Source organism: Pelmatolapia mariae, linkage group LG5, assembly GCF_036321145.2.
Source record: "Pelmatolapia mariae isolate MD_Pm_ZW linkage group LG5, Pm_UMD_F_2, whole genome shotgun sequence".
NCBI classification, from domain to species: domain Eukaryota; kingdom Metazoa; phylum Chordata; class Actinopteri; order Cichliformes; family Cichlidae; genus Pelmatolapia; species Pelmatolapia mariae.
The window spans coordinates 6,145,834-6,171,805 of NC_086231.1; the positions used below are offsets into that span (position 1 = coordinate 6,145,834).

The 25,972-nt window shown below is 39.3% G+C and overlaps 1 protein-coding gene across 2 annotated transcripts in view; it reads left to right on the forward strand.

The window, feature by feature from the left end:
• The window catches only part of tox2 (TOX high mobility group box family member 2), an 86,208-nt gene extending 64,006 nt beyond the window's left edge, over positions 1-22,202 (forward strand). The window contains exons 5-10 of one of the 2 annotated variants that reach the window (XM_063472810.1): positions 9,079-9,345; positions 10,677-10,907; positions 16,397-16,477; positions 19,825-20,235; positions 20,318-20,466; positions 21,150-22,202. In XM_063472810.1, the coding sequence (XP_063328880.1) occupies positions 9,079-9,345; positions 10,677-10,907; positions 16,397-16,477; positions 19,825-20,235; positions 20,318-20,466; positions 21,150-21,192 (1,182 nt within the window). In that variant the 3' untranslated portion in view covers positions 21,193-22,202. The remainder of the gene's footprint in view (positions 1-9,078; positions 9,346-10,676; positions 10,908-16,396; positions 16,478-19,824; positions 20,236-20,317; positions 20,467-21,149) is intronic. The other variant, XM_063472811.1, reaches the window with a different exon arrangement.
• The last annotated feature ends 3,770 nt before the right edge of the window (positions 22,203-25,972 follow it).

Here is a 25,972-nt window from a genome sequence, read left to right on the forward strand (position 1 = left end):
CATCTCTCTTTACACTAAACTATACATATATTTTTATATCCACCGTATGCCTGTGCTGTGACCACTGTATCTGCAATATATTTAAACAGGACAGCTTCATATTCAATTATGATATATTTATAATGGTCCCCAGTTGCCAGCAACTGGAATAAATTATCTTTTTTTTCATGTTCCTCAATTGTGCATGCAGTATTAGCCATCATCAAACTGGCTCAAGTGTGATGTTTTGAATATGTAACCGATGATGAATGTATAATCAGCCAGGAGATGTTATGCATAACAGCTAAGTATTAGCTGAGAGCTCTATATGCACGAGCAGCCTTAGTTTCATCAAACATCCAGGTATTATCTCCCCCCTTTTTTTCTTTTCTCAGAATACGCAATGTGAATCTGCTTGAATGAGGGTCAGTTTATTTGTAATGAGGGTTGTGGCACTCTAAAGATCTGCCTGCTGCATTCATATTCAAATTCCATTCTCTAATTTCTTTTGTTACAAAATTTCAATGTAAGATTTTCCTCACAAGCTCTTTATCTTCATTTGTTGAGGTTAATTATCAAGTATTAATCCCATCTTGATTGTCACGTTAAGTTGGTTGGAAGCTTGCTCTTTTTCTTTCTTTATTTTTTCTCACGAGGTATTAAGTGCTCCTGGCAGGTGCTCGCGCTCCAAGCCTGCGTGAAAGAAATATGAGCTGCAATGTCAACTGAACTTGTCACAGACAAGCTGGGATGAATTAATGATAAGAGAGCAGAGGTGTGTTTTAATGTTTTCTCTCTCTGATGGAGGGTCTCAGCAAACGTATTATCGCATACTGTACACCTGCTGGTTTTTGTATAAACATGAAACAGAAAAAAAGTGGATTAGAGATATGGCGATGCATTTATAGAGAAAATCACGGTCCGCATTTTAAGTTTAAAGAATAAAAACTATATCAACCAGCCTTCTGAGAAAGATTATAGTTAAATATGTTTACACTTTTTCCATATGGACTTTAAAATTGTCTCGTGTGTTTTTTTTCGACTTGCCTTTAAAGACTTTCGGCTCTCTGGGGCTTTGCCTGATTCTATACTTTTTATTCAGATGAAGAAAACCTATTTCTCCTTTGAAAGACCTTCATTTTAAGTCATTTTTTAAAGGGATTAGAGCGTCTGCAGAAAATGATGGAACGTCTGTCGCTTTTCACCACAGTTCAACAAGCTCAGTGATAGAATGGGACTTGTATTAGTTATTCCAATGTTGATTCGGGCACAGATGATTTTGAATGATCAATGCCACGAGTGGAACAAAAATCACTTGCTTGTTTGATGGCCCCTTGAAGTCTACAGGAAAAGGGAGGGCTGTTCTTTCAACTGCTTTCTTTTTTCCCCCCACTTTTTTGTGATTATTTATTTTCAAATTGTCCCTTAGGCTAATGTTCCATTTTGGCATTTCACACCTCCCTCTCCCATAAATGAACCATCACAGCCATAAATCACTGGACAAACAGAGACTTGTGCAAACCCTGAAAGGTTCAAAGATTTATGTAACACATTCATGTTTTCCACTTCCTCATTTTAGTACTCCACGGGTAAAGCCTAGCTAATAAAAGGTCCTATTAATATTTCCTGTTGCTTAGCAACGGCAGGCAGCAAGTAATAGCATTCTGTGGAAAAATAGATGACCGATAAGGAAAAATTCAATTCTTTTCTCATCTCTTGGGAGAAAGTGCCTTATTTCTCTGGCAATGTGATATGAAACTGTAGTTGTATATTAAGAAATATCCTAAAAGAAATATAGGTTATTTTCCAATTTCACCATTTTAGAGGGATTTTTGTTGCAGCCCAGAATGGCAGCTCATCTTTTTTCTCTACCCCGATTATGTCAATTAACCTACCAGATTAAGCTAAGAGGAGGATAAGATTTGACTTAATTTCTGTCTTTTTAATCAAAAATTCTAAAGGGATGGTGTCAAATAACACAGTCACTGGACTTTAAAAAGATCAGCTATGTGGGACAAATTGCATTTCATTTATATTGCATATGTAATTTAAACTTGTTTTGCACGAACACAGACCAGCTTCTGTTAAGTGCCATGTAAAACCTGTTCTAATAATACTTATCACCCTGATCACAGGTAACAGAAGAAGATCGTTGCAGTGGCAATTTTCAATTTAGATAATTCATCACATCATATTTCAAAAACATCAGAGTGAAATATGTGTTATCGCACACATGTTGTTGTCATTGTCCTCCTCTTATAGATGTGATAAACCACAGCGTTCAAGCAAAGAACAGAAGCTAAAGAAACAAACGCAGATTCAGCTGCAGCACATATCTAGTGTTATGAAGCAGATCCAAAGATAAGGGATTTCATATTACACTTAGCCACGCGCCCCTGCTGAGATTTATCATGCCATGAAATCATGCCCATATTGCACTATGCCCTATCTCAACAATCCATCAGCTCATTCTGCTTTCACCACCAGGAATATTCAGCTGTGGCGGCAGTGGAGAACTATCCCATGTCATCTCATGCTCGGACGCCTCCTCTGCTGTGTCACCGGCCACTAGTTCAACGCAATACGGCCACTCTTTCTGTTAATGTCTATAAGTGTGGCTTCATTCACAGTGATTACAGTGCTGTAGCAAGCTAGTTGCTCTTGTGTTTGCCTTCCTTTCTGATACCAGACATGCATTCTGAGCTGTTCTTAAGCAAGAAACACCTTCCTCCTATTGTGCAATCACTATAAAAATAGAAGTTTTGTAATCTGTTGCCATAATGTTTAAAACTTGAGGATGAGGTGAAGATGGCCTCTGTCAGACCTGTGTGAAAGTCTCTGGGCAAGAGGATTTTGCACACATCTATAACCTTGGCCTGACCTAGACTTGCATGATGCACACAGCACAATATTTTTCTTTAAGAATTGCATGGTCTTTGTTGTTTCTGTGTTCATTATTTCTGCATGCTGAATTTTTTTGTTGTGCAAGTATGGGCGCACCCACACACATGCACACAAAGTGCATTTGACACGGCAGTCAGGAGTCTCATTAGTGGGAGCAGAGGAGCCTTGCCTTCTGCTGTCAAGAGTGTGTGTCCCTACCGCTCCTCACAACCGTCTCCTGCATGTCATGTCAGGCAAGGCTCTGATTCTCTGACGCTGTGCTTTGTGAGGTGAGCTCAGAGACACGCCCGGGCTGAGAGAGAGCTAGAAAAGGAGAAAAAGGGACTGTGAGAAAGAACAAGAGAGACAGAATATTTAAAGAAAAAAAAAACATAAGGAACTAGAAAGAGAACTGGAGGGGTGGAAAGAGGCAGAGACGCAGAGAGAAAAAGAGGAGAGAAAGAAGCAAAGGAGGTTCTAACATTAGCAGTAATGAGGAACATGGAGGCTGGTGCCGAGGGGGACATCATGACATTACTATCTGCAAATCAACCACTGCCTTTTTGCTGCTACTGATTCACCCTGAGAGATGTTCACGGTGGTACTGTACTTTTCAAAGCAACAGTCAGCCACCAGTGAAAATGCTTCAAGGTGAACTTTAATTACATCATTATTATTAATATCCTTGTTTACTTTTTTATTACTTTAATTCACATTTTTGTGTGTTTAAAAGTCCTTCCTGCATTTTATGTGTTGGTATAGACTGTTTTTGGCTTTGGGATTTATAGTGGCAAATTCCATTTCAACACTGCGGCTACTTAAGGCATTCTTTGAGTAAACTGCTTTTTCTCTCTCATAAAGTACGTGCTAAAACTCGTAATTATTCCCTTATACTGCTGGTTTGTGAGGTATTGCTGTTTTTCTGCCAGATTAATTACAGGATCACAGTTCAGCACGGGAGGTGCAAGAGCAAGTGTTTGATATTTTTCCTTTTGACTAGCATGTAATTGGAACGATTGAAAGTGACCTTAAAGTGTCTTGTTTTGGCAACACGGTGCTGTTGCCAAGCTAATAAATAAAATGAGGTTTTAATAGTGTGTTAGTAAATACAGTTGGCTGGTACTGTACGTGAAACAGGGCATCACACATTACATTAAATCAAAGCCATGTTGCCTTATGGCGTAATATAGATAATAAAATGTAGTCTTGACAACTTTCAAAACAATTTCTTACAACAACACTGATTCCCCTTCTAAAACATCCTGGCATCTATTGCCCATCATGTCTCTGTACTTAGCATCTGTCTGATGTCACAAGATGGCAGATACAGCATTTTGCCTCTGCCTTTATAGTTAAGTAGAGTATGATTCATGAATCCACTCTCTTCTTCTCAGCTTGTGTAAATGACCCTCTTGGGTATATATAAGCTTGATAAACCAAAGACATGGATGAAGGGAGAGAGACAGAGGGATGGAGTGAGGAGGAGGTGGGAGGGGCGGGAGGCTCGACGGCTCTTTGAGGAACAGAGTTGTTAGCGCTTTGCCCTCGGGGTGAATGAGAAGTAGCTTTGAGGGCTGAGAGACCCAGGGTTGGCTCCCCCACCTAAAGGCGTGTTTACCACCTTGTTGCGCGGCGGCTGTGCTTTTGAAGGATCAGTCTTGAACGCGCCTCTAATTAAAGCTGTCATGGCTGGGTGCCTGCAGGGATAATGTTCTATTATTATAGTCATTTGTTTCAATTAAACGCTGGCTGATTTTACAATAGCAGCCGTGAACCTGTGTGAGTGAGCCATCACTCTAAACAAGATGGCTCCAGTCAAGCAGGGAGTGAGGAAAGACAAGTCTCGGGACTCACACGGGCATCGATCAGTGAATATCGAAACAGGGCGGGGCGGGAGTGAGAAAGAATTTGAAACCTAAATTGGACAGATATCGTGTAGCATTGAGAAAACAAAATGCCCCATCGTTTAATTAACTTTTGGTTTTCATTTACAATTTGAAGCTAGTCAACTAAAAGTGAATTGACTCCAGCTCTACACAAAGTACTTAATTAAAAACTGACAGATTTATTTTAGATGGCGCTAACAAGTTAAAACATGACAATTTATTGATCCTATAGCATCCACAGATGGGTTTATTATGATGCTACAGTAATAAAGCCTGCATAGCAATCAACAAGCTTATTTAAATGATGAAACAGATGCCACTCTGGTATAATCATCAAAAGGACAGAGCAAGGTTAGCTGTTTTACTCGCCTCTGGTGCGCATCTCTCCTCTTTCTCCTTGTAGCTGTGTATAGGACTCTCTTCTCCCCTTCTCTCATCTCTGTGCTGGTGGTCAAATCCCCTTAGCTAAATCAAATGGTGCAGGCAATTGGAGCAGCCGTGAAACCATTTCAAAGGTAAGGTCAGCAGGAGCAGGGGAACAATGGCTTTGTGATATTCCATCTCGCACACAATGTGCTACACATAATTGGAAAGCCTTTGTTATTTGACTCCCATTTGACTATGATGTACAAGATGTGAATACAAACACGACAGGCGTAACGATGGCAGAGGAACACGTTCACACCGAGTTTCCTGGCTTTACATCACAGTTTAGGTCTGCCTGGCTGCTCATCACCAAAAAGCAATACCTAACTGTCCCCTCGCTAACTTTGCTAACTTTGATTTTACTACTCAGGTGGTGTGGCTTTTTTCTCTTATAGTTTCTGTACTTTTTCTCATGTTTTCTCTTATAGCTTTACCTCAGCGTATTTCCTTGGTGTTGTACAGAAAACAGCTACATTTCTGAAGGTTAAGCACAGATACAGCAATACCCAGCAGAGAGCAGGAATCCAACACTGTAAAAGTATTAAAAAAATATTCAAAATTTTAGATGAGTTACCAGATTTACTCACTCAAAATGATAACATGATTTTTATGTTGTGTCACAGATTATAAAGCCAGTGCTCTTCATGTCAAGACTCCATGGAAAGTCAGTATGTGTTACATGCTAACTGCAAAGAGCACTGACCAACTAAATCCTGTTACTCACTGTGCACTCCCACCTCTTTCTAGCCTCTTGGATGATACCAATAAGAATTAGCATACAGTACCTATGGCAACCAGCAACCTTTGTCAGATTCTTTCATAATATTTATACAGCCGTCTGCCACTAGCTTTATTTAGCTCTGGCTTGATGGCGCTATGTGATAACTTCTTGGTCTTTCTGTCTCACACAGGTGAAAGCCAAACTAAACGCACTCTGAGACAATTTCAAAAAGGACGTTGAAATTACAATTAAATTATCACAGTGGGGGTGTCTTGAGTAATGAGTTCAGGATCTGTTATATCTGGTTTTAGTAACTATAAGAAGATAAGTCAGTCTTTCATACTTTGGAATGGGGCAATTTTGTCCTTATATAAAACATCTTGTGTTATTATCTTCACAAAGAGTGGAATAGTTTCTATGTTTCTACTTCCTGATGACTTACTGCTTCATTAGCTCGAACGGAACATGCAGCTTTAATGAAAATGGGGTTCATGAAATATGAGAGCAAACATAAATAAATACCCATTAAATAAACAAATAGCAAGCAGAGTCAGTGGGTTTTTTTTTTTTGGGGGGGGGGGGGGGGGGGGGGTTGCATTTTTTTTGTTTGTTTGTTGGTTTGTTCTTATCTATAGTAAAGGAAGAAACATTGCAACTAACTTAACTATCCCTAGTAATTTCAATGCATGCGTGTCTGTAAATCCTGTTTATTTATTTATTTATTTTTTGTCTCTACTGTTGTGGGGCTGGCCATATATTCACGACACTGTGGCGTCTTCCCCCTGTGAACTCCGCTGCTCTGCATGTCTCCTTCTTGTTTACATTAAACATGGTGTGACTCAGATTAAAGGGTGACAATTTTGCCTGGAGGCTGTTGCTATGGAAATGCATCTGCTATAGCTATGATAGGCCATTCATGTTTGATTAATTGGTTTTTCAGTGCTTCTTGGTTTGTGAGGACCCTTAAAGAGCAAGTCCATGGAAAATGGAAAATTAATGGATTTCTGTTTCCTTCGTTTTACTCCATTTTCCTTCCTCCTTCCTTTTTTTGTCTGACTACTTTTTTTGCTGGAGCTATTTCCTCATGTTTTAAGAAGTGTAGTGATGGTGTTTTGAATTATGATTGGAAGTTGGAGATTGTCATGGATGGGGGAGGTTTGAGCTTGGTTATTTGAAATGCAAAACGAATGTCTTTGTTCACTGCTGGCTTTTGTGAGCAGCTGCTGAGGCAAACACAGAATCTAATGTCGTGTGAATATTACGAGTTTTCAAAGCAGGCCAGAGCTGCGCACAACATTACTTTGTTGTGCATTTTTATTCTACCAATCTACTGGGACCAATTATGATTAGAGTGCTGAGCCTTCATCTCTGAACCTCTACTCGTGTTTATCAAGACCTCATATGCTCGAGCCCTTTAAATTTGATCTTTTTAGCACTGCACTAATGTGTAATGTATTATTTAACTCATAAATGTTTAAAAGAGCTAACAAATGCTAGTTCATCACTTTCTGATCTGTAAATTCCCAAACATTCCCATTTATGCCTGCATTAAAAGCATCCTTTGGTCTGTGTTCATGTTCTGTTCTGATGAATCTTGAAATAAAGCTTTTGATGTCGTTGCTGTTGAAGATCTTATTAGATGGCTAAGAACAGAACTTTATGAGCCTGATTCTGTAACCACTAAAGTATATTTTCCTGGGCCATTCCCAGCAGTTTACAACTGTTTTTTCTGCTTGTGCTTATAGAAGTGTTGGCAATACATTTTCTTTTCCTTTTTACAACACAATGAGCATAACATCTCAGTTCATTAATACCATTGACTCGGTGATTGCTTGACCAGGTGCTGAGACATCTGGCTTTTCAAATACTAAGAAAAAAAAAATTCAGAAGCAGTAAATGAGTAAATCTTAGCCTCAATACTACACAGGCTACTGTGTCCAAGGGGCCTGCACTTGGTGCCTGTAGCAGTCAATAGGAACCATAAATTGTACTTTCAGCTGTAATAGAGGGACCTATTGAAATCTGATTTCACTGATAAGCCTGTGTGTTATATGGATGAATGGTTAAACAGTGCAAAATTGCTTTGGGATACAGTTCACTGAGTGGCTTTTATATGCAAAAAGCTTGGATGCAGTTAAAAAAAGGTGCTAACTTGTAAAGTTGATTTTCTCCTTATTAAATAATAACATGCACTCTGTGTGTTTTTGGCCAGCTGAGTAGCAGAACATACTACAGACATATAATCACTAACACACACACTTATTTGGAGTCTCTACCTGTGTGTGTCTGACACAGGTAGTGTGCAGCTGATTTTAGAGCAGTGTTGCTGATTTTGTTTGCTGTGGCCGTAAACAACATCAAACCCCATAAAAATATGGAGCTCAAAAGATGCTCAACACTCTGTAAGTCTCACAGGCGAACTCCAGGGTTTGCTGGCATTCTTCGTAGCTTTATAACTGTGATCAATTTATCGATTTAAAATTTTTAATTATGGCTGGATGGATGGATCAGTGGATGGATGGATTATGGCTGCTTTGAGCTCTCAGTCTTTTATAAAGTATACATTTTGCTTAATTTCTGCTTTCTCACCAAACATCAGGCTCCCTCCCAGCAATCATGTATTCAAAGTATTTTCTGGTTCTGCTAACTGTCAAAAATGTCAGGAAACAATAACCCAAAAATTTCCAGGCTTCAGATCAGTCAGGGATGTCAAAGACAGTACATTTTAGTTTTTTGTATCCGAGTAGTTAACAGTAGAAGTCATTAGCATTTAGAGAACAAGCATGCCCTTTGATTTAATCTTGCATTTAGTTGTTTTGGTTAGTTTTAGTTTAGATATTTCACTTATTATGCATCTCATTTTCAGTTCAGACCCTGCACAAACCTCAGTGTTGAAGTCAATTTCAGATCAAGTAATCTGGCTGAAAAGCTGCAGTTTTGTGAGACAGTGAAGAAAGAAAACCTCTCAGCCTGAGGTTATCTGTGAGACCTCTCCCTCTAGCGATCCCAACTTTTTGCGCATAGTTCATTGTATTATATTTATATTTTATCCAACACATATACACAATTTCTCCAATTAGAACATGTCATCTCCACTTCGAAACATTTGCATATTTGGCTAATTGGCAGTCAGGAGTTTTAAGTAGAGAAGATAGTAAAGCTGGTGTTCTTCTCTCACCCCAGATGCAGGAGATGGCTTTGCACCACCACCAACAGCAACACCATCACCAGCATCCTGATGGCGCTCATTATGACCCCGCCCGTAACCACACCCTGATAAACAACTCACCTCCGATACTGCCCAACCCCATGAGTGCACTATCCCAGCTAAACCCACAGGTCAGCCGGAGTGCAGTGCCTCATGGTTCCCCCTCACCTCCCGGAAGTAAATCGGCCACACCCTCCCCTTCAAGCTCCAATCAGGAAGAGGAGACTGATCCTCATTTGAAGGTACTGGTGTGGCTTCTCTGGCATGTAGTAGTGGCGATAAAGGCTTGGCAGTGCTTGTACCAGGTTGTTAACATGTAATCCGCAGTGCTGAGTTTAAGAGGAACGCAGGAATAGGCATGCTTGTGCTTGGGTTATTTGACTGCCTCGAAAACTCGAACATTGCTGGAGTTGGAGCTATGGCTATTTTTTTCCTTTCATGCTTTTAAAAAAGAAACTTTTTGAGATATTTACTTTTAATCTCTTCAAAAAGTTCAAAATCTATGCCCTAATAGCAAAAGGAAATTCTGTTTTCCATGTTACTTTAGTGAATAGCTGTCATTCTAATCTAGGTTTGCTGCTTATTGTTAGACACACAGGAGCTGATATTAAACCCTTTTTAAATTTCTATAATGAATGAAGATGTGAGACATGTTTTAATAGGTTGGCGCTTTTTTTCAACAACAACATGATCTGTTGCCAGTCCTCCCCAACTTTGTCACTGCTTTACCATGTTCTCAGTTACAGTCTGGTTCCAAAGCAACCACTCCTTCATTTAAATCACTCATTCATTTAAATGAGAAGAGAAGGATAGTTGTTTACATTCATTTGGTTTATGTAAATCTGTAAAACTGCTTTCATAAATTGCCCACCAACCAATGTCTCTGTGGATTTGCTTCGTTTCTGTCAGGGGAATGTGAATGAGTGTATAATTGAATCTGCCACTTCCACAGTGTTTCAGATTCATCTGTGTATTTAACTGCCAGCTCACAGTGATACAGTATAACAAGAAGGGGATCCTTTAGTTTAAAAAATATATATTTCCCAGCCTATACATCTCTGCTGTGCTTCTCACTGTGTGTGTGAATAAAAATGATTACCATCTCTCCTATCAGTAAGTAATTCCATTTGCTCTCTCCAATTCATTCTGAGACCACATCAAAGCCAGAGCAGATACAGCAGGTGATTTAAAATTCCTTTCACCCCTAGCATGAAAATTCAGAATTTATGACTTGCTGAACAACTGCAAAATAAAGATTTGAAAAGGTTTGATACATTCAAATAACAGATGTTACTTTTGACAAAGTAAGGCAGGGAGAAAAACTGCTGTCAACCAGAGTCTGTGTGTGTAAATTGTTACTGTCGGTGAAGCATTGCTGCAATATCCAAACACTGGGTATTGAACACAGACAAGAAATTAAGGATTTAATGAAGCTTACATGTTTCACCTGGGCACAGCGCTATAAGCATTCATCAACAATGCAATTATTCATTCCGAGTCGAATTAGTAGACTCACTTTCAGTGTCAATAAGCTGTTTTGTTTTTTTGTTTTGTGCCACTGATGGTCTTCCAGATCACGGGTGAGAAGCGACCGTCTTCGGAGATGATGAAGCCCAAGCCCAAACCCCAAAAAAAGAAGAAGAAGAAGGATCCAAACGAGCCTACAAAGCCTGTGTCGGCCTACGCCTTGTTCTTCAGAGACACTCAGGCAGCCATTAAAGGACAGAATCCCAATGCCACTTTTGGAGACGTATCCAAAATAGTAGCCTCCATGTGGGATGGTCTGGGAGAGGAGCAAAAACAGGTAGGCTTTGTTTAATATTCATGTATATACACTATGAGTTCTGGAAAGATCCTTTTTTTTTTGTTTATCAAACATCTAAAAAAAAATACCTTGCAAAAGTTATAAATTACTCCATAAAAACTGAAACAGTTTTGACCTTGTGGCAGTTGTGACTACCCGATGGCAAGAGGTTAATATCCTTTAAGTAGGAGAAGGAGCATAAAAATGTAGCTTGCAAATGAAAAGCATTTAAAGACAAAAGAGAGAAAAAGAAATAAGCTGGGATGCATTACTATCACCTTTTAGGATGATGCCAGCGTGGTAAAATTGTGAAAAAAGAAAAAGCATAACAAAGAAAAACAGATGCCTATTTACACATTGAGCAGCTTGCGTCTGCCTACCTAACAATTACAAGTTCAGTATTCACTCACCTTTTAGATCTGCTTTTGGGTTCCAACAATTGTTGATGGACATACTGAGTTTTATTTAGCTGGTGATAATTTTCCTTGGCTTTGCCATTATAATGAGCAACCCGTTTTTTTGAAAGTTGAATAATGCATCAGTAAAAACTTGTAATTCTGATTCTAAAATTAAAGAACTACCCACCACTCTGGGTGATTGCAGCTTGCATGAGAGTGAAGCAAATAACATTTTTTATGCTTTTATTTTATAAAGTGAGAGTCTCGTATTAAACGTCTTTCATATTATCAGTTTTTCTTGCACTCGGACTTATAAAGATTTTAACCACCAGCAGTGTAGCTATATTTACCTGAACTGAATGGTCAATTTGATTTTATTATAACCCAACCTGTGCATATGAAACTGCATTAACATGTACTGCAGTTTAGAGGTTTCCTGTCCAGCACATTTTCTCTATTTCATTTTCCACATTCCAGTCCAACAGGCAAAGTCAAAGGTTTTTTTTTTGTCTGTGTGTTTGTGGTAACAAATGATGGTGTGAAATGAATGAAAAACGAGACAGTCTGATGATCATGCGCAGACTCATATTTTTAGAATATCCAGTCAGGGCGCAGCCTATTGGGTGTCAAATAAAAGCACCTGTCTCCATGACAAAGTGCAGCCCATTCTCCCCAGCCCCAGCCACCATCTACCAGACCCTATCTAGCATGTGTGTTTTTCTCCCACCAAACCTACTTCATACGCTGGACTTTGGAGGCCGTCTGTCCCTTTTATTTGCAGTTAATTTTTGCCGCCTTCACCAGGGCTCTTCACCATGAATCTTCATTTCGCCGCTGACACCCTTGAATGTGAATTCCTCATTTCCTGTCCTTTTATTTATATCTGTTGCCTGGTGATTTGATCATGCTGGGAATACAAGATTAGCAATTGCCTTGTCCTTGGTTTTGCCTCAAGGACATCTTCTCCTGAAATGTTATTGTTTGTGCTGCTTAACCCCTTGTGTCCCGGTTTCTTATTCACCTTAGATTTTGCACTGCAGATGCAACTCTCTTTCTTTCTGTCTCTGTATGTCTGTCTTTATCTCATCCTTTATGCATTTGTCCTTCACAGCTCTACCTGGGAGCACAGACAAACTAATAATATGGCAATTCCACCATTAAAATCCAGCCATTTAGCATGCCATTTCACAGCTAATTTTTTGATTTGTTTGTGCATTCATGTGTTTAATCAAACATGTCACCTCGCAAGACACATAATTAACTTGAGGTAATGATGTCATTATGGAATAAAATGTAGTAGCCTGTCTGGGCAATAACACTGTGAGTGCTCTAATTATTCTCACTGACTAGCACTGTCATTTATTCCAGGCCAGCAAATGGATAAACTTGATAACCGTGTATTTACAGAGTACAACCAATTCAGCTAGTGCACATTAATCCTCATTAAAGTCATTAAAATTTCTGTCCTGGTCTTTCATAATGAAATAAATTCATGAAAGGACATTATAGCGTACTGCATTCACATCTGCTGGTTGGTAATATAATAGTAAAATGCATTCGTAATGCGCTCGTATCCTAAACATTTTCGGTAACATTTGATCCCCCTTGAAAAAAATGAATAAATGTGACATAAATTTGAGCTTGGTAGTCCTTTTCGTTATTTGAATAAATAAAAAACACACTGGTCACATACAAAAGTAAGTGAACCCCTACATGTATTGTACCTTCTGAGGAATAAACTAGATTTTATGCCAGTGTCCCGTTTTTGGGTTTTCTGTTTTTACAGGATGCCATAATACCAAGAGCTAAAGAGCTCCTTCAAACTGATTTAAATTGGTCTCCAAATTATTGGAAATAAGTAATTTCACTGCAGGGACGGTTGTCTTCAAGTAGGGTAGATTGCAAACAACTGCCACTTTCTCCAAAAACTGTTTGATACCAAACATGTCCAAGAACCCTCTAATTTCATTACAGAATCTGCGGTCAAAATGCATTTTTGCATCCAAGGAGACTAGAAGAATGCGCATTTTGAGTCCTGCTGTCCTAAAAAAAAAACATTAAAGCAAAACTAGAGTTAATGAGTGAGCAAAAAGGTAAAGACAAAAACGTGTTCTAGAGAAATGACCAGTTGATATGCTTGGTGGAAGCCAAACACAGTGTTACAGGAGAAGAAAATTATTACAACTGCTACACCTCTAGCTTAGTCTGAGAGCTAGCTTGCTGCCTCAGGGAGTGGGCAGCCTGCGGTATTTGCTAATGAAAAAAATAGAATTGTGCATCATATCTAGGAGTGTTTGAAGATAATCGGACACCTTCTATCCAAAAGTTAAAGGCGAACTATAAGTGCGCCTTTTAACAGGAAAATGACTTTTAAATCCACCTAAAAATGGCTCAAAAAGTAGAAATGAAAGGTTTTGGTATGACCTGGTCAAACTGTAGATTTGAATCCTGCTGTGTGCTGTTGTTACATTTACAGTATCTGTAGAGATTTTATTAAAGAGAATCAAATGTTTGCTTGTACAAAGTGTCAAAAGGCCTAAAAAATCCAAGACATGTACTTACTTAATTGTTGGCTGTCTCTCTCGGACTCACGAGGTGTGCTCTCTCATGTCACAGTCAGACCCTCTGGAGCCATGCAGGAGCTCCAGAATGTAAACACAACCCTTCCCCTACACACAGCTTTGTTTTAACTAGATCACAGCCCCTGTTTCCAATTACCTATAGCGCTCGTCAAACACACAGTGCAGCAAAATTCACATAAGTGCACTGAAGGCAGAGTTTTTTTATTGTTGTAGTTTATTGAAGAAACGATCAAAAGTTTCATTGTTGTGATTTATGTTCCTTCTGTGATTCTTTTTGTTACGCTTCAGTGTGCATTTTTCCCACTTTGCTTGTGTTGTTGTGTATTCTCCAGTGCCGCCCTTGAGTTTGGCAGAACAAAGTCTTGTTTTTTTGTTTTTAAATTCATGTTTATGTTCATATTTTCTTTTTTTATTAAGCTGTTTTCATAGCTTGCACACTATACAGCGCTTTTTAATTCCCAAAGGCCTTTGCTTTATAGTGCAAGATCAATGCATTATTTGGGCTGTGCTATCCCTCAAGGTGACTACATGTTAAAGCTGCCCCAGAAACACAAAAGAACACTTTTCTTGTTTTTGTTATTTAAGATTAAGATCAATTTTCAGTTTTTACTGCAATGGGGAGGAACAGTGATAATGGATTTGGGGAGGAGGGAGGAGAAACCTTAGTATTATTTAATTGAGTCTGTGTAGATTTGTACCAGTGAAAGGGAGGAAAGAAAAGAACACTCTCAGTTTGAAAAGATGGCATGTTTAGATAATAAACTCCTTCTCTGTGTTAAGTTTAAAAATCTGTCATGCAATATTCAACTATTTTTAGTCCATTTTCTGCATCTTTGTCTAGTATTCAAACACTGTTGTGCTTTTTTTTCTTTGGTTTTAATGTGCCTCTGCCTATTTCTCCTCCATTTTGCTTTCCGTTTGTTTCCTCTCCTCCTACTTCTCCTCTCACCAATCGTCGGGTCTTTCAGTCGTAGAGTAATCACTCTCTTCAGTGTCAGCAGGGTGCAGAGTTATTGTCTCCTGTAATTAACTGGTTATCAAACAAGAACATTTCATTAAGGTACAATTAGGGCCTAATTCAGCCGGGACACCTCTGTGTCAGGATTACGATAGAGGCATATGCTCTCTCCTTGCAGCTTTGTTATTTTTTATTCATACTGACCTGCAGCCTTTGACGGCTTCAATTGCTAATGAATCCGCCCACTTTGGAATAATTAGACATCCTTAGGCATGGTAATTTATTTAAAAGTATCCGTCGTTGCGCAAATCATTAGCTGTGTTAAATTAATTTGAAATTAAAGCTGCTGGGAGTAGTTTGGGTTATTAAAGAAGCAACCGTGGGTCTGTCAGTCTATAAGAGGTGATGGGTAAGCCCATTTTTATTTTTTTATTTTTTATTTTTTCAATTAATTTCCTCATGGGGATCATTATTATTTTGATTGATTTTTTTTTTTGCTTGTTTTTATTTTTAAAGTCTGGATGAGTGCTTAATTCATCCATTCTTGTTCCAAAATGTCTATCAAAGAAGGAAAACAATTATGATATTGTAAATAAGGATGAATGAGTGGATAAACATCAGCTGTTTGAGCATGAGATTGTATCCGCCGTCATCCCGGTTTGTTTGCTGTTCTTTGTGTATGTCTGTTTGTTTATCGACTGTACGTGTTAGCGGCTGCCAGCCTAGGCAGCATTAAGCATGAATGCTTAATGGTTATCGTACCCCACCTCTTTGAAAGAAATGACCCCATCCACAGAGCCACAGACAGTCTCCTCGCTGAGGATCAGTAATTACCCAATGCATTTACTCACGCACAAACGTACATTCTCCTTTATATTAAAACGTTCCCGAGATGAGCTGAGATCTGAGTCTTCCTTATCGATTTAAGGATGGACTTTTTGCAACTTGCTTTTCCTGCATCACAAAGGCACTGGCAGCCATAAAGAGCCTGTGAGTGACATGTGATGACATTAATTCGAATTCCCTGTCTTAACGCATCATTTGAGGTTCATTCAGAAGGCTTGAGATTGCTTCTTTGCTAATGCTGTTTTGAATTCTTTTATTTATTTTTTTCCCCCTCGTCTGAATGATTTGCTGGGACATCAGCTCTGATTAAGAGATGAGCAACAGCCTTAATAGAGGAAGAGACAGAAAAGCAGTACACAAAATGACAAACAGCATCTCGCTCCTCATTTAACTCTGCAGAATTTCAAACTATTTTCACGCTATTGTGCACAAGCTTTATGCACATTTCATTCTGGATATTCTGAAGAAAAAGAACTACTTTCAGATACGCAAACATCATGCAGATGGTCAAATCTCCCTGACCTGATAACTGGGGAGTGAATGCATTTGATATGTTTTTCATCATGGAGTACACCGCCGGGTCACGCAATCACACCATGACTCCCAAAATCTCATTCACATCAGTCAGTGTGGACCACAGGGTCATTTTAGCCTTTCACATCACCTTGTAATCAATCGTTGTTGTTGTTGTGTTTGTTCCTGCAGAGCTACAAGAGGAAAACAGAGGCTGCTAAGAAGGAGTACCTGAAAGCCCTGGCCGCCTACAGAGCCAGTCTGGTTTCCAAGGTAACAGCGGGGGTCACGTCTTTGATATACATGGGTCAGCGGCGATATAAGGGATGATAAATTAGACAGAATTCCTTTCACTTTTATTCCATGGAAAGGGTCCACAAGCTGCACTGAGCTATGTTTGTGCATATATATGTGTGTGTGTATGTGTAAGAGAGAGAAGGAGCCTGTGTGTGTGCTCACAGGAGAACAGTGAAAATTAGGCCTCAAACACACCCGATTTGGAACCTGGGGAGAAATGGAAAGTAATAGTACATGCGTGTGTGTTTGCGTGCGTGTGTACGCTCATCGCTGTGCATGTGCAAGAGTAGAAGTGGACATTACCTGTCATTTGCTATCCTCTTGGTGTTTCTGTCCTCCCTGATGCGCCACTAATGCGTTGCCTGAGGTTTGCGCACACCTACTGCTCTCTCTTTGATGCAGGTTACTACAATTTAGCTCAGCACATTAACATATTTCTATCAATGCTTGTGTAAAAAACAAAACAATTCCTAATTATTTTCTTAAAAAAGTTGCTAGACTACTCCTCATTGGTTTGTCTGTACTACAGTCGTGATGGTACAGGGATATCAGTCTTTTGGTGTACAGCATTTCATTTCTCCCTTTCTGCATTGTGTTTTTTTTTTTTAAATACAACTCTAAATTGCATTAGCATATACCGAGCCCCTCCTCTTTTCCCTCCCTCCTCCTGTCTCCACTAAGCACAGCGCCTCACTTCCTCTCGTGCTCATGGGCCGAAAACAAGCACCTTGATTAAGGCATGAATAGTTAATTCATCAGCCTCTTCACTGTGGCATACTTTCAGCTAAAAAGACTATTCTCATCTCTTGTCTTTGCTGCAATTAGACATTCATGTCATTGCTCCTATACAGGGGCTTGATTGATACTATATGCTGGTAGATTGCCAGTCAAAAATCTGACTGACTAAAATAAGCCTGCAGACCCTCCTTCACTCATTCAGGATCAGCCAATCTGAATGCAGGGCTGAATCTCATGATTCAACACGACTCTCTTTTTTTTTAATTACCAATGAAGGGGTCTTTTCAGAGTGAATCGGGGTGGGTGGAATTGGAGGTAATTGGAGCTTCATTTGAAAGATTCACTTCTTAAGCATGCACCTGTTGCCTTTTTGTTTTGTGACTCATGTTAGTTTGTTTGTGAGGAGAAAAGACAAACTAAAGTTTTATAGCTACCCACTATATGCCATGTCATTTCTCTCATGTTTGTTTCAACCCAAAAAACTCCACACTGAAAATTTTAAAAGTTTACATTTTAAAAAGGTGCACTTTATATTAAATATTGTATTTGTTCCAATCTTTGCAAACTATCTTTCAACTTAAATATTGTTTATTGTAAATCCTTCTGCTGCAATACACAACTTTAAATGTCTGCAAGTCTCAAGTTGACACAGATCAAATCTATTATCTCACTCTTTTCCTCTCCCCTCACTTCATTTTTTTTTTAGCATTTCATTTTCCACTTGACCCTGCGAATGTGGCTGTCTCTCTTCTTTATCCATCCATTCATTCCCGTTCCATTGATTATTTCAGGGATTCAGTTGGATGGATGGGAGCCATAAAAAAGTAGCAAACCACCACATATAACTCCAACCAGTCCGACAGTTAATGAGAAATACTGGATGCATTTCATAGATAGACATACACTTTCCTCCATGAAAAAAAGGGAGACAGAACAGTCTGCAGAGCAGATGTGTGTGTACTGCATGTGAGTGCAGTGGAGGTGGGCGGGACTGGGTGATTTAATACATTAAAAACAGAAAGAATAAAGAATGGGTGGGAACTATAGGTTGAATAAGCAAAGATAGCTTAACATAATAATGAATGCTTTAAAATTTGAGTACTCTGTGTTTTTTAAATGGTACAGCCATGTAAAGAGGACGGTAGACTCTCTTTCAATTCTAAGATTTTACGCATTAGATATACAAAAACAGTTTGTGACTTAGGAGGCTCTAAAAATATTTATACAACCTCAGATGAGCAGCAATACATGACATATGACACCATGTCATTGTTTATGAAACAAACACTAAGCTAAATTGGAAAAGTGTGAATAACTAAGTATGCCCCATGATTCAGTAGCTTGTAAAACCACCTTTAGCAGAAATAACTTGAATTTTATCATTTTCTGTAAGAATTAATCAGTCTGTCACATTGTTAAGGAAAGAATTCAGCCCATTATTTTTTACAACCTTCATTTTATTGATGTTTTGTGGGGTTTTGTTTATGCACAGTTCTCTTAAGGTGCTTACAAACATTTCAATCAGGTTGAGGTCTGGACTTTTTCTGGGCAATTGTCTTTCTTTTTCAGCCATTCTGTTGTGTATTTGCTGCTTTGCTTGGGATCATTGTCCTGTTGCATGACCCAGTTTTGGCCAAGCTTTAGCTGTCAGGCCGATGGCCTCACATCTGACTCTAGAATAGCTAGCTCACTGACTGCAAGGTGCCCAGGTCCTGTGGCTGCAAAACAAACCAAAGTCATCACCCCTACACCACTGTGCTTGACAGTTGGTGTGAGGTGTGTTTCTGATCGGCTGTTTTTGGGTTTTGAAAACCAAACATCTCCGCTTTGGTCTTGTCTGTCCCAAGGACATTGTTCTAGAAGTTTGTTCAGGTGCAACTTTGCAAACCTAAGCAGTGCAGCCATGTTCTTATTAGAGAGAAAGTACTTTCTCCTGGAAACCCTTCCATACGAGCCATACTTGTTTAGTCTTTTTCTAATTAAACTGCCATAAACTTTAGCATTTAGCACACTGAAGCCTGTAGACTCTGAGAAGTATCTCTTGCATTGCATGGTTTGACCTTGGGGTATATTTGATGGGATGTCCACTTCTGGGATGACTGGCAGCTGTCTTGAATAGTATGAATAATCTTTCTCACTGTACAGTGCTTTTATACATCTTTTATAGATTTGCTGATGATAATTAATCAAGTATAGCACTTACTGTCTTTATTCCTATGGAAATAGTAGGGATGTCATTTGCAATATACAGCTTGTGCATTTTGGCTTAATACTGGTAAACTCGAGGCTCAGTGTCTTCCCCAGGAATACTTTGGTATGTAGACTGGAAAACCGAGCAATGGAACCACCAACCAAGTGGTTGTTGTGTGCTTGCACTCATCACGTTCAAGCAATATTTGCATGCTAAAGTTGCACATACAATGAGTTTACATTTGAGTATATGGGGACTGAGTTAGCCTTAAGTGGTGATTCAAACAATTATTATTTTTTATACTGGGTTCTATGTTGTACTGCAATAAGCCATAAGAGTTAACACGTTGTTACATGGAGTGTAACCATTGTTCTTTATTTTCTATCTCTTTAAGACATATAATGACCCCGTGGAGACAAAAAGTGCCCAGACAAGTCAGGCTTCTCCACATATGATGCCAGGCAACCCACCGCTGTACAGTGTGCCACCTCCTCCCCAGCCGTCATCGCCATACCTGGGGCCTGGGGCCTTCCCACTTACTGACCTGCAGAGCTATGCAGGACACGCCCCTCGCCACACTCTGTCGCAGACACTCAGCCAATCGCAGATGCTGCCCAGCATTAGTGCCTCTCCCCCTTCCTCCTTCCAGATCAGCCCACCACTTCACCCCCACCAGCAGCTCTCCCTGCACCAGAGCTCACTCCTCAACCAGCCTATCCGCATGCAGCAGGTCCAGTCCCAGTCAATCATCTCTCACCAGATGGGGCTTCAGGCCTCTCTTCACTCCCCACCTCCAGGGCAGCAGGTATAGTGACAAACTAAGACACGTCTGCTGCTAGCAGATTATAATTTAAGATGTGTGCCTAATTTTAATGTACTCCCTATAGGGTTTTTCCCACCTCCAGTCAGAGTACCAGAAGAGCATTGGGGGTTCCCAGTCTCCAGGAGCTCCTGGCCCTGGTCCAGGCCCTGGAGTGGCTCAGACCCATGATTGGGACAATGAATACTGCAATCGGGAGTGTGGCAACCACTGCAGGTCAGTGGAAATTCTTCACATCATATTGTGTTAAATAAATGTGGAACACAGACAAACTAATTGCATTTAATGGTAAAAAGCCTCAGTTAAAGAATGGAATTTGACACCATATTTACCTCATAATTTAGGTTGCATTTGCCCTTAGACCAGAATTCCTGCAGAAATAAGTTATAGTATAGTTATAGCTATGGCAGATGTCTCTTCCACTGCTTTTGCAAAGTGTTGAAAATTGTCAGTTCTGTTCCATTGAGACGGGGGAGACAGCTGTAGAGGTAATGGTGAGATAATAGAGCTTGTCGTGTGTTTGTCAGACAGCAGTAAAAAGAAGAGAAAAAAAAAAAAAACAAGTTCCAAACACAAGTTTTCACTCTTATTATACTAAATGATTTGGCAAGCTGCGCAGCCCTGCAGCACTGGAAGATATCGTAAGTCAATAGTGCTGTTCATGCTCAATTACAGTGCAATTTTTATTTCATTAAGAGGGTTTGTTTTGAGAAACAAACTAAGAAAAATTAAATGATCACCACCAGGGAACGATCATGCAATCAAGGAAAAATGCACCTCTGATTTCCCTCTTCCTTTCTATTTTGTAGAGTTGTAGAGTGTGACTCATAATCTAAACTGTGCCTGTGTTTTTGATTTTCCGTTATTTTATTTGTTTGTTTATTTGTTTTTTTTTCCAGTGGCAACATGATAGGCAGGGACAAGCCACTCTACCTCACCTGAAACTGAAGATGATACTCTGTCGACAAAAACGACACAGAGGAGTCTACTCTCATCCCCTATTCCACTCCCCCACTCCTCCCCCAACCCTCCCATTATTCTTCTTCTTCTTCTTCTGACGTGCACACTTACATGCAGTGTACACTTGACATACAAACACACACATGCACATGCAAACGCACACATGCCGCTTCACACACACACACACAATCACACACGTCACCACCACCTTTTTTTGTCAGTGTAATTTTTATTTTTCTCAGTTTCTAGAACTTGTGAACAGAGTTTGATGACTACTGTCTGTACCACTTAATGTATTAGCAGTCCTCTTGCTGTTGAAATTTGCCAAGCACTTATAAAGCCTCCCCCCACGCCCTACCCACCCGCCCCTCTCCCACCTTCTGAGTTGTGTGTCTCTGCCCCCTCTCTGATACAGGCCGGGCTGCAGAGCACTCCTCTCGTGTGTCACCATAAAGTCCCCTCAGGGACCCCATCCAGCTTTAATTAGAACGAGAAGAAAGAAAAATATTCTTCCTTTCCTTTAATCGCTTTATTTTCCATTTGTTTTTTTCTTTTCTTTGTTGTTATTGATGCTGTTTTATTTATTTCTGGCTTGCAAAACCGTTCCTCTTTTTTTGCCAGTAAGCGATGGGCCCTGTTCTATAGAGAAATATTAACATTTAGTAGGTTCTAGCAGGCCTTGATGTTATCGTAGCTTTGCTTAAGGGCCTGCAAATTAATACAAAAAGTCTGGGTGGGGAAGAGAAACAAAACAAAAAGAATCTTTTTTAATATTAAAGACCTGTTGAGGTCTATGAGCTGTCACAGTGTGATTGTAAATATCACTTTTATGGGATCAAATTGGGAATTGGAAGTCCAGATAGATTTGTTTCTTCTTTAATATTACCTGTAAGTCATTGTGTGTGTGTGTGTGTGTGTGTGTGTGTGTGTGTGTGTGTGTGTGTGTGTGTGTGTGTGCGTGTGTGTATGTGTGTGTGTGTGTGTGTGTGTGTGTGTGTGTGTGTGGGTGGGTGGGTGGGTTTGTGGGCGCATGCATGCCTGGACGTTAGAATGTACCACATTCATGACGTGTGCGGCTGAGTATGTATGTGCGTACATGCACGGACACATGTGTGCAGGAGTGTCTCAGCGTTCGGGCGTCGAGTCTTTCTCGTGAATTTTAACAGCCTTGTGCAGCTGGATTTCAGAGGAGTATTTCACACTCTCATTCTTGCATTAAATCTGTGCTCACTGGTGTGTTTTTTTTCCAATAAAGTTCAATCTAAAACTGAATACACAATATGTGTCCTGCAGATCATTAAATGGAAAGAGCCAGGTGAGAGATAGAGAGCAAAGAGATAGAAAAAGAGAAAGAAGCGCTGTGAAATAAAATGAGATGTAATGTTGCAGGTGAAAAAAAAATTGCCTCAAAATGCCTGCCCCACCCTTCTGTTATGTTGTCTGACCATAATGTCAGTTTTGTGTCCTTCTACAATGAGAAGTGAAGTAATGAAATATGTGAATGGAGCCATCACAGCCACATTACGGTGACTTTTATAACTTTCCAGTTGGTGTTTGGTTGTGTTGATCTCATCTTTTTTTAAACTTTTGTGTGATTAACAGAAATGCATTTTGCTGACAAGACATCTCGTTTTTATCTCTTTAAGTGTAGCATCATTTCAGTTTTAGTTGCTGCAAAACTATAACATTTTAAGTTGTGTACAAAAAAAACCCTGCCAATTGTAGTTATTTTATTTGTAAAGCCAGTAATGATAAATATTTTAAATGGTTATCAGCATATTGTTTTCTGCTAGTTGCCCATCAGCCATTTGACAGGTTCTTATTTATAAAATAAAGTAGATCACCTTTGCTTCTTATGATGGAGGTATATTTTTATTCTTATTTTATTGTTTCTTTTCTTTGGTTTGATAAACTTAATGATGATGACCACAACAATGATTATTTCTTTATTTTTTACATTTTGGGTGCTGCTCTTTTCTTTTCTTGCCAGCAGCATCGGTTTGTGTCACAATGCTTCTTTTATTTCAGACCTGCATAATAAAGACTAAAAAGTTTAAAAGTGATCACGCCTGCTCTTTTCCCTGCAGACTTAATGTCTCTCTTTTTTGTTTTTTTCCTTCTCTAATTAGATGATCACACCTTTTGTGAAGACGTGGTAATAGTTATTTTAAAAAAATCACAAACACCCCCAACTTTCTGTACTGTACACTGCATTTGCACCTAGGAAGGTCACATATTTGTATCCTAAATTTACATTCAACTCAGGGCTCCAATGGCATCAACTAATTAACCATGGATACAGTGTGCACCAGCCAGCATTGATATTGCCAGTAAACTATTTTAACAAACAAGAGAGCAGATGCGAGAAGACGTTTGCTTGTGAAAGTAGTGCATCGTAGGCGTCTAGTGTGAGATAAAGAGAACAGAGGAATGCAATGTGCATACAAACTCAGGCAACCGTCCAAGTGCTGATTTTACCCCAATTGCACACAAGTCTTCTTAGAGACTTTATGAGAGAGGGGAAGAAAGATTGAAATGGAACTGTCACGATCCCTTCATTCAATGTTTTATTCATGTTATGTCTGCCTGCCGTCTCTTCTTCAGTAGTATTGAATTGGCAAATAGATCATTATTGGACAATTGGAAAACCTGCCACTTTGTGATATGACACACATTATATGAAAATCACAGTCATACATTCTTAATGTAGTGTCAGATAAAAGGGGTTTTGGGTGAAGCCACACAGACTTGCCTCTGTGCCTTTTGTGTGCACGCAGTCTTGTGCTCGTATGAATATCTTCTTATGGAAGCGTGTTTCTTCTTTTTTATGTTTGGGTGTTGCCTCTCTAGCTGTAGGTATATTTGTGCATACAAAAGTGGTGTGGTAACAATGGGCTGTTTCTGCTCCACTGTGAATTCAGTCTGTGCTTGCAATCACTGTCTGAAGTAATACTGTAGTAAATACTTCTAGAAGACCATATCAATTTGACACTTCCATCAGCTCCTTTAATCCCATCCCTCATCCCAAAGTCAAAGTCATGAGGCCAACAGAGAATGAAAAGCAACAATTTATGGTGGAGGATGCCATTGAGAAGAGGTGAGTGCAGCAGTCTTGTTGGTTTCCATTGATTTGAAAAGACCACTGCTGCAACTAAATGGATGATATGAGTAACAGCAGGCAGGATGACAAAGACGGGGTCAGTGTGGTATCCATCTAGTAGACGGTGATAAGAAACCTTTAAAAAGTTTATCTTTAATGTGTCGTCCAAAAGGTTAAAACTACCACAAAAGTATCTCTGCATGCAAAAATGCAAAGACAGACAATATGGACAGAAGTGTGCAGTGTCCTCAAATATTTTATGATCCAAATAACCCAGTGTTTTTTAGTGTTAGAAACACACTGTACATGCCTTAACTTTTGTTTTCTTTATTTATATTACAAAAAAGCCTGGACTGCAAGTTGAGAATAGCCAGTGATGGAAAATTTTCATCACCAACACACTTATAAAATTCCCCTGTTAGGTTTAAAATTCTTCTATATTTGCTCATTACCAGTGTACTTTAAATGAGGGGGAGGGGTGAAGCTGATTCCATGATACTGACTTCCCTCTGTCCTTTGAGTTTAGCTTGATACAGGTGAGAAGGTCAGTACTATGGTTAAACGAAAGGCTTACATGCAACTGAACTCCAAACACACCAATCCTCAGAGACCAGCCACTGCAGCATATAGACAAAATGTTTCAGTTGCAACTTTGGTGCTGCGGTAAGAGAAACAAACAGCAGGAAATGTGGGTGGTTTTAACAAGAAATGAGTTTCGCTTTGTGTTGAGAATCAGTTAAGGTTTCTTTTTTATGCTGACTGTACTGCACAAAATGTATTGGTTAATCTACAAAACAGAAGATTTCCTGCATAATTCGTGAATAACAATTTAACATGAAATCTTCTAATTATTCTGCTTTTCTTTACAAAAAAAGAGCTAAAGTGCTTTTTCTAAGTAATCAAACACTAAAAATTTGCCAAAAAACCCCCAAAACAAACGAATATAGATAGCTCTTTTTGAGTTGGTTCACCTAAGTATCAGCTTCATGCTGCTGCACAAAACACTAAAGCAAACATGGGGCTACAACATATATCAGAAAGAGTACAAGGTGAGGCACAAAGCATACTTGCGGTTTCACACCTGTAGACATTTACGTAATCCAGCATATATGCTATGTCAGTTTTAGCAACCCTTCGGTAGGTCTTGTGGTGACCAAATTTTATCCGTTTCCTGGGTTTTTTTTGCAATATTATAAACAAATGTTTCAACGGGTTGCATATATCTGTTATATAATGAGGAGTTCATTTTATAAAAATCTAAAATCCCCTTCAGACTCATTGTGATACATCAGGTGAGGAAGAGTTTCTCACTATGATTGGATTAACTCAAATTTAAATGTATCAATATCAATTTAGTAACGTTGCCTCACACCTTGTAGGGCCACACAAAAAATGGGTTTCGTGACATTATATGGCGAAAAACTACACAGTTATTACTGTTACCGCATCATAGCCGAGCTAAATATTTGCAGTAATCTGTTGAAAATTTGTTTTATGATGCTGCCACTTGCTAATGAATAAAAATCAACTCCAATAATTAATAAACACCCCATGTCTTTTCCAAAGTAATTAGCCATTTAACATCAATGTGTCTATTATGTCAACTAACTAATGAAACAGTGGAAGATTTAGTACCTTGGAAGGCAGATATTTCTGTCTGGT